This window comes from Battus philenor, unplaced genomic scaffold (genome assembly GCF_028537555.1).
Source record: "Battus philenor isolate CCGP_79_NKW_IND1 unplaced genomic scaffold, ilBatPhil1.0.hap1 SCAF_5, whole genome shotgun sequence".
In the NCBI taxonomy this organism is placed as follows: domain Eukaryota; kingdom Metazoa; phylum Arthropoda; class Insecta; order Lepidoptera; family Papilionidae; genus Battus; species Battus philenor.
The window spans coordinates 343,614-360,219 of record NW_027181715.1 but is presented as its reverse complement, the minus strand read 5'-3'; the positions used below and the strand labels follow the sequence as shown (position 1 = coordinate 360,219).

General features: G+C 34.4%; 2 protein-coding genes across 4 annotated transcripts in view; one reads left to right on the top strand and one right to left on the bottom strand.

Moving 5' to 3' along the window:
• Positions 1–176: 176 nt before the first annotated feature.
• Positions 177–4,048, bottom strand: LOC137929710 (pseudouridylate synthase TRUB2, mitochondrial). The gene is made up of 5 exons (XM_068772776.1): positions 3,859–4,048; positions 3,595–3,786; positions 2,619–2,835; positions 1,400–1,536; positions 177–466 (listed from the first exon to the last, which is right to left on the bottom strand). Exons 1-5 carry the CDS (start codon positions 3,980–3,982, stop codon positions 216–218), a joined length of 921 nt encoding a protein of 306 aa, XP_068628877.1. The 5' UTR covers positions 3,983–4,048; the 3' UTR covers positions 177–215.
• Positions 4,049–4,928: 880 nt separating this feature from the next.
• The window catches only part of LOC137929571 (uncharacterized), a 94,284-nt gene continuing 82,606 nt past the window's right edge, over positions 4,929–16,606 (top strand). For all 3 annotated transcript variants that reach the window (XM_068772584.1, XM_068772585.1, XM_068772583.1), the window contains exon 1: positions 4,929–5,159. The gene's annotated coding sequence lies outside the window, so the exon portion shown is untranslated. The remainder of the gene's footprint in view (positions 5,160–16,606) is intronic.

Genomic DNA, 16,606 nt, shown 5'->3' with positions numbered 1-16,606 from the left:
CTCTCTGTTCTATCCTGTCTGGCTGATGGTATATTCCCCTTACATGTTATTTAGTAGTCTACAATCATTTTTCTGAGAATATACATCACCAAAAAAAATATATGAAAAATAATCATGATTCATCATGTCTTAGTTAAAATGATGAGGAATTAAAAACAAATTGATTACTTCATTATTTTATTTACAATATACTATAAAAATTAAATAGACTAACACTATAAAGATAAAAGTGCAGATTTTGGTTTTAATAAAGTTTCATTGTTTAGAAGCAGCTCTCTGCAGTGGTCCATGTTGCTGATGATGTGCTCCAACTGCCAGTGTTTCCTCAACAGTGACATATCCAAATTGAACTTGCCCTGTCGGATGCACTGTACTCCTGTACAGTGTGCAGATGTCTTGAGCTGGATACCCAGATCATGTACTAGGGTCCATAGGTATTTTTCATACTCATTAACTGCTTGTATTTCTGTGAAAAAAGAGCATCATTACAATCATTATTTCTTATACCATAAAAATTTTCCACTTCTATATAGAATTTGAAAGGGGACAAAAGAAATGTGAATGCAGTCCAGTGTTTTCATATCACAATCTAGTAGTCTAAATAATAATATAGATATAGATTGTCTATCATTGTTACAAATTCTTATTTTGCTGATTCTAAGGGTACAGCTTCTAAATGGTCGACACCTTTTTTGCAGATTTACTTTGAGATTTTGACAAGTTATTGAATTCTATTGATGGCCTATTGGGTTTCTTAATTGCAACTAGAGTCAAGTAGAACTTAGAATCTTAATCATAATAGATCAACTTCATTGTGAGGAATTCTGGCGTGACCTCAAGGTCAGCTTTAGTTTGGATTGTATAGAACTTTCTTCATTTTGATTACCAGTTTCACCGTAAAACTAAAAGTTGTACAAAGGTACTAATAAATGACGCTTATTCTTCTTGCATAATATTAACTTCACCTTGATAAATGAACTTTAAAATTTCTTAGTGAAGAATGACTCATATCTTTTGAAAATACCACAGGAAACTGATTAGGGCTCATTTTGAATTGTTGAAAATAAGAAGAACATACTGATAAAACTAATTTGTGTTACTGGCATATAGAAACCAAAGACATTGGCGATTTCTGGGGAATGCCTATGCCATGCAGTAGGCGTCTATCTAATCATGATACTATATATATATTATACATATACTAATTAAACTACTGCCACTTCAGTAAAGCAATCCTTTGAGCTGCAACGGTGATCTTGTTGATTTTGTAGATTTCCTCATTTCTTAAAACTCTGAAAATGGATCTTTTCATTCCTCTCTGGGCTTATCATAAGTATCCAACTATCATAATATATCAACCTTTATTGCAAGAGAATAAATAAATAAACAAAATGCATACCCAATGTGAAGTTTGGAGGTTCAAAATATACACATTTCAATCCATATATGACAGGTACTTTGCTATTTGATGGCCTCAAGAGTCCTTGGGAAGCAAGGTCGTAAGCTGACTGAGAATCCATGTGGATACCTGAAAGTCTAAATAAAAAGATTACATTGAATTATAGGGATATGTAAGGTTACACTTACACAGCATGAGAAGAAATGGTCAGAATATATGAAACAACTAAAAATTTTGTGAAATTTATTTGTTGACATGAACATACTTTTGGAATCTAAAATGATAAAATGGATTTCGGTAAACAAGGAACAATTCAACCAGAAATTCTTCGAGCTATGTTAGTGACCTAGGTTCTTCTGTGGATCTCCTCATTTCTAATTGTTTCTTGCAGCAAAACTCTGAGCATAGCTGTCTCCTGTGCTCTGAATATGACCTTGAGGCCCATCATAAACAACCATGTCTGGGATCTGCAGGTTATATAACTAGTTATGAACACCATTATTTCTTTGCATGAAAGAATTGCTGCCTAAGGTCTTTGTCTTTTCATGCATCTCAGAAGAGATATCCACCAATGGATATGAACTAAAACCATTTCCAATTTCACAAGTACAGTAATACCCCGCTTTACGCGAGGGATACGTTCCAAAAAAATCGCGTTAACTGAAATTCGCTTATAACGAGGCTTATGATTAAACATAGTCAAAAATTATTACAAATAAATACAAATCATTTTAATCAATCACTTTAATTCTGGGAACACTTTATGCAACACATACTCTTATTTTTTACGGAAAAATACATCTATTGTCTTTTGGGTAACGTTTTGTTGATGTTCTTGTAAAATATGTTCATAACACCCAACACTGTTTTTAATTGTTTGACAGATGGTCAAGACACCATAGAGAAATTGGTGACTACATTATATTTATACGCACTCTTTCGCGTAATTCGAGGCATTTGAGCGCGAAATTTGCAATTCGCGTTATAGTGAAACCGCATATAACGGAGTCACGTAAAGCGGGGTATTACTGTATAGCATTACAAAAGCAAAGTGAGAGGCAACTAGGTAGTTCCTGTGTTCCAGCAGTGGTCCTATTTATTAAGTGGCTTATGGATGCTGTACCTAAGTATAAAAGTAAAAGAAAAATGCTACTACTATAATATGATAATGTGCTGCCCCACTTGAACATTACAATATAATGAAGCAGTTGCTACTCACTCATACATACTCTTCTGATGCGCAGATTGCATGTAAGCAACCACTCTGTCAATCTTGGTTCTTGTCACATGCCCAAATGTAGATCGCTCCACAGTCTTGCCATTCCAGAAGTATGTGTCTGTTGCTTTACCAAGTTTGCCGTGCACCTTATAGGCCCTTGTGGGCCGTGCCATATTAATATGATATGTTAATTTTGTTCCTTCGTTTAACCCTAATACTGCAATCAGTAAATAAATATTTAACATTTTTATATGTAAACCTTCATAATTATGGTTTAAATCACAAATATGTTGTATCTGAAGTAAACTGTTTCTTAGTATTAGGCAGAAATTTGTTTCCTGTTTAATTTTTAGGTTATTTAAAATCCTATGCTAAAAATATTTAGGGAGCTGCACGAATCATAATAAAGAGTAATCTAAGGTCAAGGTAAATATGAAAAACATTGCAACTTGGTCCAAAAACTTTTGGCAAACGACCAAAAATGTGTACATTCACAGATACTAGCTGTTTGAATTTTTTTCTTATATATCTTTGAAGAGTAATTAAAAAAGTAAAATAGACATATTATTGAAAAATTAAAAAAGGCAAAAATAAATCTTTTATTCTGCTTCCAAACAATGCCAGCTGGGTTGAGTCTGTTTATATCACCCATAATTTTTTAAAAGTATCATCCCAAATTGAGCCTATCTGTAATATCATTAGTTTTCCTATAATGATGGCCTTGAAATGGGTTGCATCTACAACAAATAGATGATGAGATTGTAATATAATTTTTGTGGTGAAATATTTAAAACCAGTTTTGCTATTGTCTTACTTTTAAAATATATACATTTCTACTTATGTGCTGGCAACATATTCTTGCCTCTGTAAATCAATGTGATTTATTAATTTTGCAATATTTTGCTATTGATTTGATAGATATTAGGATATGCCGTTATTAGTTATCACACTAACAATATTACCAAAATGGCCTTACGTAAAACTCCACTTGAAAACAGGCCAAGATGAGTAGCCCAGCTACATTTGAAGTCATCGTGAATGTATCTTGGACCGCAGACCAGAGGATGATCCGCATAGTTGGGTACTAGTTTGACTGTCATTGGAGCATTTGTTGCACCTACTATTTCAACTCTCTTCTCCAGAGGCCGGTCGGGAATTGCATTCAAGTCTGCTGAGTGAAATAAAGTTTGATTATCTCTTTATAGATGCAACTAATGTTTAAATTTAATTTGAATATAACCTCTACAGAGATTGGTTACAATCTTATGTTGTACTTGGCGAACCGACACGCACGGTGGTTTGTACACACAAATCAGACCATTGAGGGCCTTATATGCTAGAGCTGCGCTCTGGTATTTGACCATTGTGTTTTAATAAACATTAATTTATGGCAATTATCTCTAACTATATACAAACACAAACTACAGTTGTCAGTGACAATCATAACAATACAAACGACAGATAATATAACCAACACATGCAACATAAATAAATAATAAAACATCATCTCCTAGTTAACATTTATGTGAATATTATTTGCTGTTGCTCTCTACAATTAAAATAAAATAAACTGTACCATACAATAAAACTTATAAAATCAAAGTATTTTTGAGTTTATTATTTTGTGAAGGTTATCGCTCCGCCTATCCTACTAATAAGTAGGGCTTAAATTAATATAATTATTTTCAAATTATCACCTCACGTATCTTTATAGATAGCCATATGTAATAGTCTTAAACACAAGAGTGTTATGAGGAAAGGGTAGAAAAATGATTTATCGAACATTATTACGATTTTGTATAAAATGATTACTCTTGAAGATTATAAACATTTCATAGAAGATATGTTTTGGTGCCAAAATCCTAACTTAGAATACTTCAGAATTGATCGAATTGTAATATAAATAATTCTTTATTCGATTTGATTTTAAAAAGTTTCTCTCAATGTATAAATGTTTGATAAATGCAAATCATTTCCAATTATATTGGAAATCTATGGGAGAGGTTTAAGCCCTGCAGTAGACATATTACGGCTGAAATTATGAAAATTTCGGGATGTCAAAATTGGACAGTGAAAAGAAAATTATAATAATGTTAATCAATTTTGAGAGGGATTCTAATTAAAAATGAAAATTTTCAACTTTTATATCTAATTAAAACATCTTTGGTCAAGTGTTTTCATTTTTTTTAGACAATAAGATGTAAAAATTACTTGAATTACCAATATTTTTAAAAAAGAACGGTAGTATATTTTGTAAAGTAGAATGGCAACATTATAGTAAAGCAAAAAAACCGATGTACATGACACGACACTAGTGTGTTGTGTCGTGCAATGGCCGACTGAAAAAGTGCTTCTCGGGAGCGCATCGCGTAAATCTGTTGTTGCATTCTAATTAACATTGTTATCGTATTTTACAGTATATTTGTCCAAGTGAATTAGATATTAGTGATTTAATTGCTGTGATAAATTAAACTGTGGTGCAGAGAGTGGTCATATGAACGACAAATTGTTGAGTGGTTTCTCGTGAAATTTTTGTTATTGGTAAGTTGGCGTATCGTCTTAATGAAACGTATCTTTGATAACTCTGCTCGTTTAAATATCGGCGCACAATGGGTATTGTGTCGGTGTTCGTTGAATTTTACATCAAACATTCGGCCGTGTCCGACCTTTGGCAACTGTAAGCTGTTTTTAGTTCGTTTATGAATTCCACCAACAATCAACGGCATGTACAAATTTGTAACACACTCTGTGTATAACTCTTTTTTATTCTCATAACTTCTCAAGAGTGTACAGCATAAAACAAATTTTACCTAATTCTGTTTGTATATTTCAATATTTATTTTATATTTAATGTATGCGTATTTTGATACAGAAGTCGATTAGCATAACGAGCATTTTTTTCATCACGATTAATATCAAAGAAAGTAATTTACGATGTATTTGCAAAGTAATTTACCAATTTGATAATATTAATAACAATACCAGTTTATTTGATATTTATATTAACATTTGGCAAGGACTGTGTTGACATCTTCCAATGTGTATTATCTTTATTACTATTTCCGAAAGTTTTTTTTCTTCATTAAACTGGATTAGTTTTCTGCAATATTATTTTTTCATTATGTAAATATTAAATTGTCACTATTGCTCTAGTAAGATGATCTATGAATGAATGTCTTATTGTATTCAAAGCATATTGTCTTAACAGCAACAGATGAAGCAATTGTTGTCACACTGCTATGTAATTGTGTTAATATAACATAAACATCATACATTTATATTAGTTTCATGTTATTTGCCTTAAATGTGAGTTGTATTTTAAATTTCTTCTCCATTCCACAGCAGTAATGATAAGCAGTAAATATTTTCCAAAATAAATATTTTGAATTGGCAGTTTATCTATTAGTTTATTATCTTTCATTTCAATCAAAGTATCTACTTGTTAGTTTAAAATCAAAGTTGCAATCTATGACCATTAGCTACAAACATATGTTATATATGATAATATATATTGAGTATTAAATAATGTTTGACTAGATATAATAAATGAAGCCACTAAGAAAGAATTTTAGAAATCCGACACCCTGCTTAATCTCAATATAATACTGCACAAACTACCTTCTAATGTTGATTATTAGGGGCTAGTTGCTGGGTTGTATTTTCTATTTTTGTCAACTAGCTAGAAATTTATTGCTATTGAAAATAAAAAAAGATATGTATTACTGTCCATTCAACGGTTCAAATCATGTCACAGCACCTTGTTCTATTAATAAATGCTTTTAATTAAGATAAAAGTTTACATTTATAACATTGACAATTAGTCACTAATTCAGTATGTGTTGACTGAAAATGTCACCTTATCAAGTATTATTTCCGTTTTCCCCGTCTTCAACATGCATTATTTTTTAATAAATACTTATATAAACTTGCGTGCTGAACGGTTTATGTATTTTATTACTTGGCACACATGCTGGGGTGTAATTTTAAAAATTATTACTGAACACATGTCAACATTTACATTTGTAATTTACTCAAAACTTCTTATAGCTTGTGAGTTTATCAGCTGATGATGCCATAAGGTGTTTATAATTTATATATGTCTTTGCTGTATTTTTTATTTTTATTTTGCGAAAGTGAACATGTTAACCATGGTAGTATGTTAGTTAAATATGCAATTACAATAAGGTTTTATTAACCACATGTTTCTATTGGGGTTTTAGGACTGTTATTTACTGCATAGGCTAATTGCAGATTGGTTGGTATTTATTTTTGATACTGAATACTGATACCACAAGATCAGTCATTATAGCAATTGTTGCGGGAGGCTTATTCCTTGCAGTGGGCATCTATCAGCTGATGTGATAATGATGATGACATTTCTTTTTTAACTTCGCTGCTGCAATATGTTTTCTTAAACCATTTGTGAGCAGCAGCAAAATTACATAATTTTTCATTTCATTGTCGAGAAACAAACCTGCAACCTATGATCATAAGTTAGATTCATTAACCACTACTCTGATAGAATATTTAATAAGAGTTTGTTTACACTTAATTGCTACCTCCTTAAGTCTTAGTTCTTTGGAAACACATTGAGTTATTTATAAAGTTGTTACACACATTGTTAGAAATAAATAATAATAAAATAAAGATAAACTCCAGTCAGTAATAATCAGTCAGTAATAAAGAATAAACTCCAGTGAGTTTCATCCAAAATAGTGATCATACTTATTTATTTTTACTGTTTTTTAAAAGCATATTCAATGCCTTTAGGCATTCTCAGTCAACCTAAGGCAGTGCTTATGTTTTAGATTAATAATTAGACATTTGACGTGTGAGTAAAAACTTTGTATTTAAACAAACTTTTAAGATAATTTTCATGCTGTACAGATGCCAGATATCCTACATACAGAAAAATAGACTAGGCAGAAAAATAATAATTTTCGCTTCAGAAAATCTTTAAAGGAATAAGATTTTTTTATGCCATAAATAAATCCCATGCCATTAGATTGCTACGGTGGACGCACAATGGAGTGACTGGACACAAGGCTTACAGAGGAACTGGACTTGGGTTCTCTTTCGAATTGTGTTTAGGTTGATATTTGACTCGAATGCGACTTGAAATGAGGAATAATAATAAGAGTTTTGTTGAAAGTTTCATTGTTCAATAAACGAGTTTTATCATTTTTATTTATGTCATTGTTAGCTGGAAGTAGATATTCACGTAAATTTAGAATTCCTTTAACCAGTTCTCGGAATTACTCATTAATAAATTGAATGTTTTTTTGTTTCTTAAATGTGTTTTAGTGTGAGAGGTATCAAAAATATCATCTGGTTACCTTTGAATTGCAAGGTCAAACGATCCAATACAAGTTTACCGTCTTATATTTATAATCTGTTTTAAATAAATTATATTTAATACCTGGCATTTGATTTGGTGCGACGGAAGTACTAATGTTTTATAAAAAAAATTCACATATTAAACATATGAAAGTGAATGAGACACTTTAGATAAAGTGACTGATTAAGCATGGGTCTGTTTTCATTTACTCATCATCATATCTGCTTATTGACGCAAGGCATTAAATATCACCCGGGCTGCCTGATTCCAGTAACTTCTTGCTACCTTAACTGCAACCGCTGCACCTGGCGACGGACATATTAAGTGCTTTGTAACAATGGTTGTAAAGCATAACCAGTGCAGTGTGTATTGATTGCTGCGATAAGATCTCGCGCCGTGAGACTGCGCGTGATATGTTGACGCACGCCTTTTGTTTGCGTTACCTCTTACAATACTTTATATGTAGAAATTGTTATTTGCAATCTGACGTACATCTCATTAGGTTGACTAAGGTTTAAGCTAGGAACCAACCTGTGCAATTCCATTGACACAAATGAGAAAATTTTGGCTTTGGACTCTGTCCAACTTTCATGTTATATATAATGCTATAACGAATCCTGTGTCATAAAACAAAGAATTCAATGATAAACAACTGGCTCCTGACTGGAGATTATACAAATCTGAAAACTGCGCACGTGGTTGAAGTTTGAGTTGACCCACTTAAGTAGTGTTTGCAATGCGTTGGATCACTTTGTGTACTTAATCACAGTAAAGCCTAATAATTATGATAATTGATTACATATTGTATCATCAATTTTCCAACTGTTTTGGCGTAACAGTTGTAGATGATGGTGTTACAACTAGAGTCGGAGCTGACGGTTTCGGCGCTAGAGTCGGAGCTGACGGTTTCGTTCATGATTTACAGATGCCTTTGCTGTGTTACATGCTAATCACAGCACAATTGTTTTAGGAGTCGATTCTACGATTCTCGATCATTAAAGTCAATGTTTAAAACTATTGCTGAAACTGCTGCTTCCCAATGTGGGACCCACGCCACACGGTGGGTGATTTGATTGTTAAGAAGGCCAATTCGAAAGTGGACTCGACTTTAACCCTTTCGCTTTAACATGAAAAATATGTATGTTATTGTACATAGGGAACATAAGAAAGAATAAGGTATGGCACAAAAAGTTGGAAAAATTACACTAAAATTACACTTTGTTAGTTTTTCTGTACCTGTCTGTTTGTTCCGGCAAATCTCTGAAAAAGCTGGACTGATTTTGACGCTAGTAGCTAATGTAATAAAGAGTAACTTAAGACCCACTATTTTTTAAAAATTTCTTAAATGGAAAAAATACTAAATGAAATACATTTTTTGTCGTTAAATTTTACGCGGAAGAAGTCGCGGGCGCAGCTAATTGGTAATAAGCATATAAAACTGATTTCTTTCTAAAAATTGATTGATAAGTAAATTCTTTACACATCAGGTCTTTTTGCCATCGCTTCGACATTGAATGGCCTGAGAGGACTACATGAAACTTAAATCTTAAATAACTTACAAGTGTAACCACTTTGTATTAAACATTAAAATCTTATAAAGGTTATCGACATACACAATCGACAATAAAATACAACAAGCGTAATGATTATTATTATATATGCTATTAAACATATTTTTTAGGCACCATAATTTAAAATGTTTATGAAAAATAGTGATAAACTCTTAACGCCAAAATTTCGTATTTAAAAAGACAAAAAATTATAAACTTTTACAACATATCTTAGTTTTACCGTTTCTTAGTTTTAAATCTAAAGTTATGAGTTTATTATTGAATAAGTTTTATTATAGCATTGAAGAGTTTTTATTTGTGTGATTCATATTATAATGTTTACCTAAAAAAAAATGTTAAATTTAATTTAAGATAGCAAATGTGTAGTTTCAGGCCGGTCTTCTGAACAGATGCATTCGGAGCCGGTGGCAGCTCGCTGCTAATAGTGTTAAAATAATCGACGCTTTAAAAGCGCATGTGAATGTCTACTTGAATAAAGATATATCGAAATATAAATGGCAACAGCTTGCGAAATTATGAAATAAATTAAATCAAATATTCAAATTATTCTATTTTACATTAGCATTTTTCTATGAGCTGTCTCAATTTACTAATAAAAGTGATGTGTGTATAAATTAATCAGATCGTCAGTTTTAAAGTTTAAATTATAATTTTATATGAAATTTTTATCTTTTGCCTAGAAATTTAATTGTCGACCTTTTGAAGCATTGTTCAAATGCATACTTGAGTTGATTATTATTGTTGTGTTTGTAATGATGGCAACGACGAACTTGTTTTAAATAATGTTTACGTAAGAACGGTCGGTTGCGCCCGTGCTCTATCGCGGCGCGGGGGGTCTAGCGCAAGCTTTAAGCAATCCTTTAATTTACAAACTGGGTTTATGTTCGAGTCATTTTGGTCAAGGACACGTTCGTTCCGTTATATCAGTGCGACGACAGCGCCGATGCTTCGTGTCGAAGCAAGTCCTTCATATGTTGCACTCAGTTTCGAAAGTTACACTCGGCTTAAATTTGATTCTAGTTCTAATTAAATAGAGTCCTTATATTATTCTCCTCGTTCTCAAGTTTCAAGTGATTAATAACTCGACGAAACAATATCTAGTTCAAATAAGCATTTCTTTGATTAGCCTAAAACTTTTATTTGTTCGCGGGACTGACGCTATTATATATTTTTATACTACTCTTGTATTGGATATAAAGGGAATTAAACATGTTTAAATCAGCTCATGTTCAGTTCTCATGTCAGCAATCTTCTAGGCGGGACCACAGCGGGCGGTGATCAACAAACTCTCGCGAGTTTCGAATACGTCGTTACTTATAGTACAACTGGAAAAATGATATGATATGATAGAACTGCTCTTTACGAATCTTCTAGAGTCGACTCCGCGATTATCAATCGTTGGTACGATAGTGCATTGGACTTGTCTTCGGGTCTCTTGCCGTCGACCTTTTCAGTCACAATTTATTCTTATACATTGTTTTTAGGTTTTGTGAGAGACGTGATCTAATAACTACAAGTTTCAGCGAAGTTATATATAGGATTCTGGGCAATCTTAAAAATCTCTACATAATTCTTCTGTTCCGCGACAAAAGCGTATCTTCGTCGCTCACGCCAAAAGGATGTTGGTATCTTTTGAAAATTTGATCGCCGTAGTAACCGGAGACCTAAATAGACGATAGAGGCGACGAGTTTCTTTTCGAAGCGTTTCCATCGGCGCGCTTTGTTCCCGGCGAGGGCGAAGTCCGGCGCGGGGCTCTCCAGCGGCCGCCTCTGAAATAAGAGGCCGCGTTTAAACATAAGTGTCGCGCCGCGAGCGACTTGAGAACGCTATTTTTATTATACACCTCTCGGAGTGGACGTCCGGAGTTGTAGCCTTTTATTTTTTATTATATATCGCCGTGTTTTAGTACGCGGCTCCATTTCACTGATTTGTGTCCACTAACCTTACGTCACAAGCCTTTTTCATTAAATAAATTAAGCGTTTTTAAGTACAAAATCGAAACTGGAATAAGCTAATTTAGTTTTTTTTTTAATTCTCGTGTTGCCATTTTCGGTTTCAGCAATCTGTTTAGGAAGTGTCGAATTAATATTGGGTTAGATATTCTTCTTTGTGGTATTTACAATTTCCCCAGATAGGTAGTGATAGGGCGGTGCAGGCGTTTATGCCAAACCAAGCATTTAGTAACTAATCCTGTGGGGTCTGTGAGAATCCAGGCACAGGCCGTTCCGGATTGGATGGTCGTCGAGGTCTTAGCTCGCTTGAGCGAATGTTCGATGCATTGATCACGCACAAGAGCCCACGAGAAGATAACTTAGCCTGTGTTATCACTTTTTGCTCTAAACATTTACAGTTAAGATTGTCTGAAAGGGCAGAAGCTCGTCTTCATTAGTTGCTGTTCTCGAGGTATCCGTATATTCAGTGTTTACCTACTAAGTAATAACTTAGTAGGTAAACACTCAAGTGTCTTCGGAGGGCGTTAGTGCTGGGAGAAGACGTATTGGATAATACTCCAGTAACACTTCGTTTGGAATGATCCTGTTTATTAGCTTTTGGCTACTTGATCATCGGGAATTTACGACTCGTTCAGATAGGCGTCTGACGACCAAGCGTTAACTTCTATCGGGTATCATTTGCAATTCAGAACTGATTTCTACACAACGGTCCGCGTGGGCGGCGGCGCTTTGTTACCAGCTGACGTAGTGACGTCATCGCGCGGATCTGCAGCGTGTTTTCCATTTCGCAAGCCTATTAAACGCACGCTCGCAGATCTCGTCGCGCTGTATGAAAAATAGCTATATAGAGTGGGTCGTGGTCGTCCACACTCGTCATATTTAGAAATATCATTTGAAAATTGGCGCTCATGATGTTTACTCAATGGTATATTAGACACTTTTATCTTCTTCTTCTACGGCACACAATACGCAGTTATGCAGTTTGGTGCTAAGTAAAATGCCGAGCCGCGGCTATCGAGTTTTCCTAATTAGTAACTGCAGAAATAAAGAAGTCTTTAAAGTAAAGACACAGAAGTTAAGAGTTTTTAAAGCTCTACCACCTGGAACCCTGTGTAAATGCCGACGGGCACCGGATTTGTGTTTGTATATACAGAGATGTAACTTACAGTTATACTATTTTATGCTCGTGCCATGTTGTCTAGAGGAAAATAATAGACGGTGCGGCGTTTCGAACTCCATTATAGAGAAGTGAAACTAATTGACCGAATTTAGGACCATCTTGGACATGAAGATCCCAAATACAAAGCATGAAGCTTAGGATTTATTTTTTTAATTTATTGAATATCCACTGAGCGATGGCAAGAGGTCGTAATTTACTTTTGATTCATGGGGTTCACCTGTACGTAATAACAGAAAAACCAGTAGAACAAAATTTGATAGAAACCAAGTTCGAATTGAGCTGTCCCATGATAACATCTAATAACTGTTAAAGTTGCGAGGGCTCCAAATACACACATTATTTGTAAAAAGCCCACAACATTTTGCCACTTCTACAATATTTAAATGTAGGATTTAAATTAATTAATTACAATCTTTAATATCACTTAAATTGTATCTAATTGTAAAAAGTTGTAACGAGTTTTTATTTATTAAACTTTTTAAAATTATAACGTAAACACGCAAAGGGCACACGGAGGTGTTGTGCAGAAAGAGATTATTGTAGAACCGAACAGTAAAGAGTTTAGATATATTTATGGAGCCCAAAGAAAAGTGACCACGAGCATGTGGACGCGGCGTAGGTAGACCGCCCACTGGGTGGGCCGACGGCATTGTCGCTCGGCGCAGACAGCGCGCGACCGGTTCCGTTATTGTTGCGATCTTTGGGGGAGGTGAGGTGAAAAAAGGAAGTAGATGGTATAACAGTTTATCTACATCTCTAATGCTAATTTTAAGTACACCGTTATTTTCCTACGTTATTAGTATTCTTATGAACAAAGACTAAAACAATCTATTGTCATCATTTGTAATGCATTGTCACAACAAATTTAGGCACCCGTGTTCCCGCAGCGACTATCGGCGTACGCGTAAGGCGTAAGGAGACAACCCTTTGTGTCTGTCCGATCCGCGCCGTATGAAAGCTTGTTGCGATACGTCGCTGTACAACAACTCTGTGCTATCTAATATTAAACGCGTTCCGTTTGTCTCGGCGACGCGTCCTTTGTTCCGCCGGCGTGGCGCCCGCACATCCGCCCCCAGGCCGCGCCACATGGCGGCCGAGCGCTTGCAGATAACTGCTAATTGCGTTGCGTTAAATTTAGCGCGCGATAACGCCGCTAATTCTTGTTTTATTGTCTCCTCGTGTCGGCCGTGATTTGTCACTCTCCTTTTGTTTACATTTTCTTATTATACGTAAACTCATTATTCATGGAGCGCATCTTTCATTGAAACACTTGGTAGGCAATGTAATAAGTTACTACAGCGCTGTAGTATTCTATCTTCCTTGTATATTTAGCGCTCCAATGAATGTTGATGGCATGGATACACTTCTTAGAATTCCGTCTTGCACAATCGACGAGTCTTTGATGCGAGATTTTTCCGGATCCACTATATTTTTAGGCATCTTGAGCAACACATCGGTTTAATTTTTTTATGAAATATCGTGTTATGTCATAGTATAGTGTAATCTCTTCAAAGTTTATAAAGTTAACAGACATATTTATGGCAAGTCTAAGTAACCAAGTGCATGCAAGTAACCCCCGTGTTGAATATTCTTTAAGTATTTCTATATAATGTCACAAGTTTTTACGTCGATTACTTCGTATGATTTATTTTAATAACACACTTTTTTCTCCTACTCCTTTTGTTTACTCTTCGGCATTCTAGTGCAGCACGTTAAACATGTAGGCTGTCAATTTGTGTTACATGTTTATCGGTAAATTTGTAAATCCTTTAGATCGCAAAAATTCGAGACGGTCAACAAGTGAAAGTGTTCTCGGCACATGTCCGACAACCTTTTTCGTAGTCGTGTATGATATGTCAAATGGTATATTACTTGTCATTGTGTATGCAGCTTGCAGTGAGCTGGTAAGAGGATAAAATAACACGCCGAGGTGGCCTTTGGGTTTGCGCTTATTCGGGGTCGCGCACTGAATAACGTATTGTCCTTTTATGAGATAAAAGTTTGCAAGATAAATTTATAAGTATTCATTATCATCACCATATCGATCAATAGGTGCCCACTGCAAGGCATAGGTGTCCCAATGGGGGTCCTATTCACGCCGCGTCTATTGGCTTCTGGCCGCCATTGAAGAATCTTGGTCCCAACGGCCGTCAGCGGCACTATTGACATGCCCCGCCCACACGGCCGCTTCTGATGAGAAGCAATTCTTCTGACTACGTTGACGACCTTGACCTTTTTATATAGCCCATTGTAGACAACCATGTCCCAGATGAATAAAACATCACTGGCAACATACACAGATCAAAAATCTGTATAAGTATTACATAGATTTTAATTTAAACTGGTCATTAAATTGTTCTGAGGAGTTACGAAAGTTTACTTATTGTTTATAAGTATTTTTTTAAAATTCCTATTATTCATACGCTGAAAAAACTTAATCAATTTGTAATATAAATAAATATGAAAATAGACTTGTACTACCTATTTTTTTCCTTTAGTAAAATAAACATTAAAATTGAAATAGGACAGTTTTAAGTTTTGAATTGAAAATAAACGTCAAACGTGTGGTTTTGGTCCGTATGTGCTTTGAACTCGTAACAAACTTTAAATATATTATCCAGTTCACAGAATTGACAATACAATGTGTTTATTTTTTAAACGTAATGATTATAATATTAAAAAAACTGAAAGTACACATACAAATCCGATTAGGGAAAAAAGGAGTGTACACGTTTATGACGGAATATCAACCGTAAGTAATGGATTAGCAAAGGCATGGTTGCAGCTGATTTGTCACGTGTGTCTAATTGTCCCCGGCTTCGATTTTATTTTAAAACTTACTCACTCGACCCTTGCCCGATCGCAAACTTTAAATAACGTAGCCAGTGGAACTACTCGAGTGAACGTACAAACTTTTGTAATTTGAAACGTCCGAAGTTATTTTGTTAATTTATTATTAAAAAGTATTAAATTTAGTTATTTTAAGTTTAGTATTGGGTTGTAATATGATTTAACAGACATCGAGTGCTTATGTTACGTGTTATGTTTATAACTTTATTGTGATATAATAAATCCTGTTCTAATAATACATCTCTGCCAATGAGTTACGAGTAATCATAAAATATAGATGTAGCTGTTTCTTGTAAACTGACACTGGTTATAGAGTAATGCACGGAGCCGTCTTAGTACATATGAGACAGACTTCACCATTTTAATTTTTCGTACAGTATCTCCTTACTTATGGGCTCTTCGTATTTGCTTCCGAAACTTTACGTATTGTCGTTAGATGAGGTCGGAATACTTTAATGCTATATTAAATTTTATTACGGTAATCTTTTTGTACGGGATTATTTAAAGTTTTGTTTTTAGCTAGAGTTTATTTACAAGAGACATTAAAGTTGGCAGGCAAATTGCAGATGAACCACTGTTGCTATTTTTAGAGAAAGACAAACAATATGTGAATTCGATACACAAAATTTTATGTTTTGTCTTTCTCTGTGCCAATGCTTTTGTGTTGATGAACGGCTTGGACTGTATAACGGATCAACAAATGAAAATAATGGTAATTTTAACGTGTTATTTCAATTATATTTATACAAAACTAAGGAAGAATATGTAACAGTAGACCGACACTGAACCAACGAAATGCAAACTGCAAAGCGACAAACGTAGTTTGTATGAAAAAACTATAAAAGAAACAAAATAAAACTATAGACACTGTCAGTCGCCAACGGTATATGTAATCTATTTTATTGGTTTCGTTTAGACCCACTGAATATTAGGGTCGTGTTCATTTTCGTGTCCTGAATATAACATATATTTTAGCCACACGATAACAACCTATATAGCCGTGGTCTGGCTCCATCGGGACACACTTAAACGACAATATTAATCATTTTGAGTGAGTCCGGACTACCGGGGCAGCCCATAGAGTTTTTAAATTAAT

Bases quoted from the DNA above. Each gene is read 5' to 3' on its own strand.
- LOC137929710 (XM_068772776.1), bottom strand. From the start codon at position 3,982: ATGGTCAAATACCAGAGCGCAGCTCTAGCATATAAGGCCCTCAATGGT. The intron at 2,836-3,594 runs GTAAGGCCATTT...TACTGATTGCAG, and splicing joins GTTTTCAAGTGGAGTTTTAC to TATTAGGGTTAAACGAAGGA. The intron at 1,537-2,618 runs GTGAGTAGCAAC...CTTTTTATTTAG, and splicing joins CATCAGAAGAGTATGTATGA to ACTTTCAGGTATCCACATGG.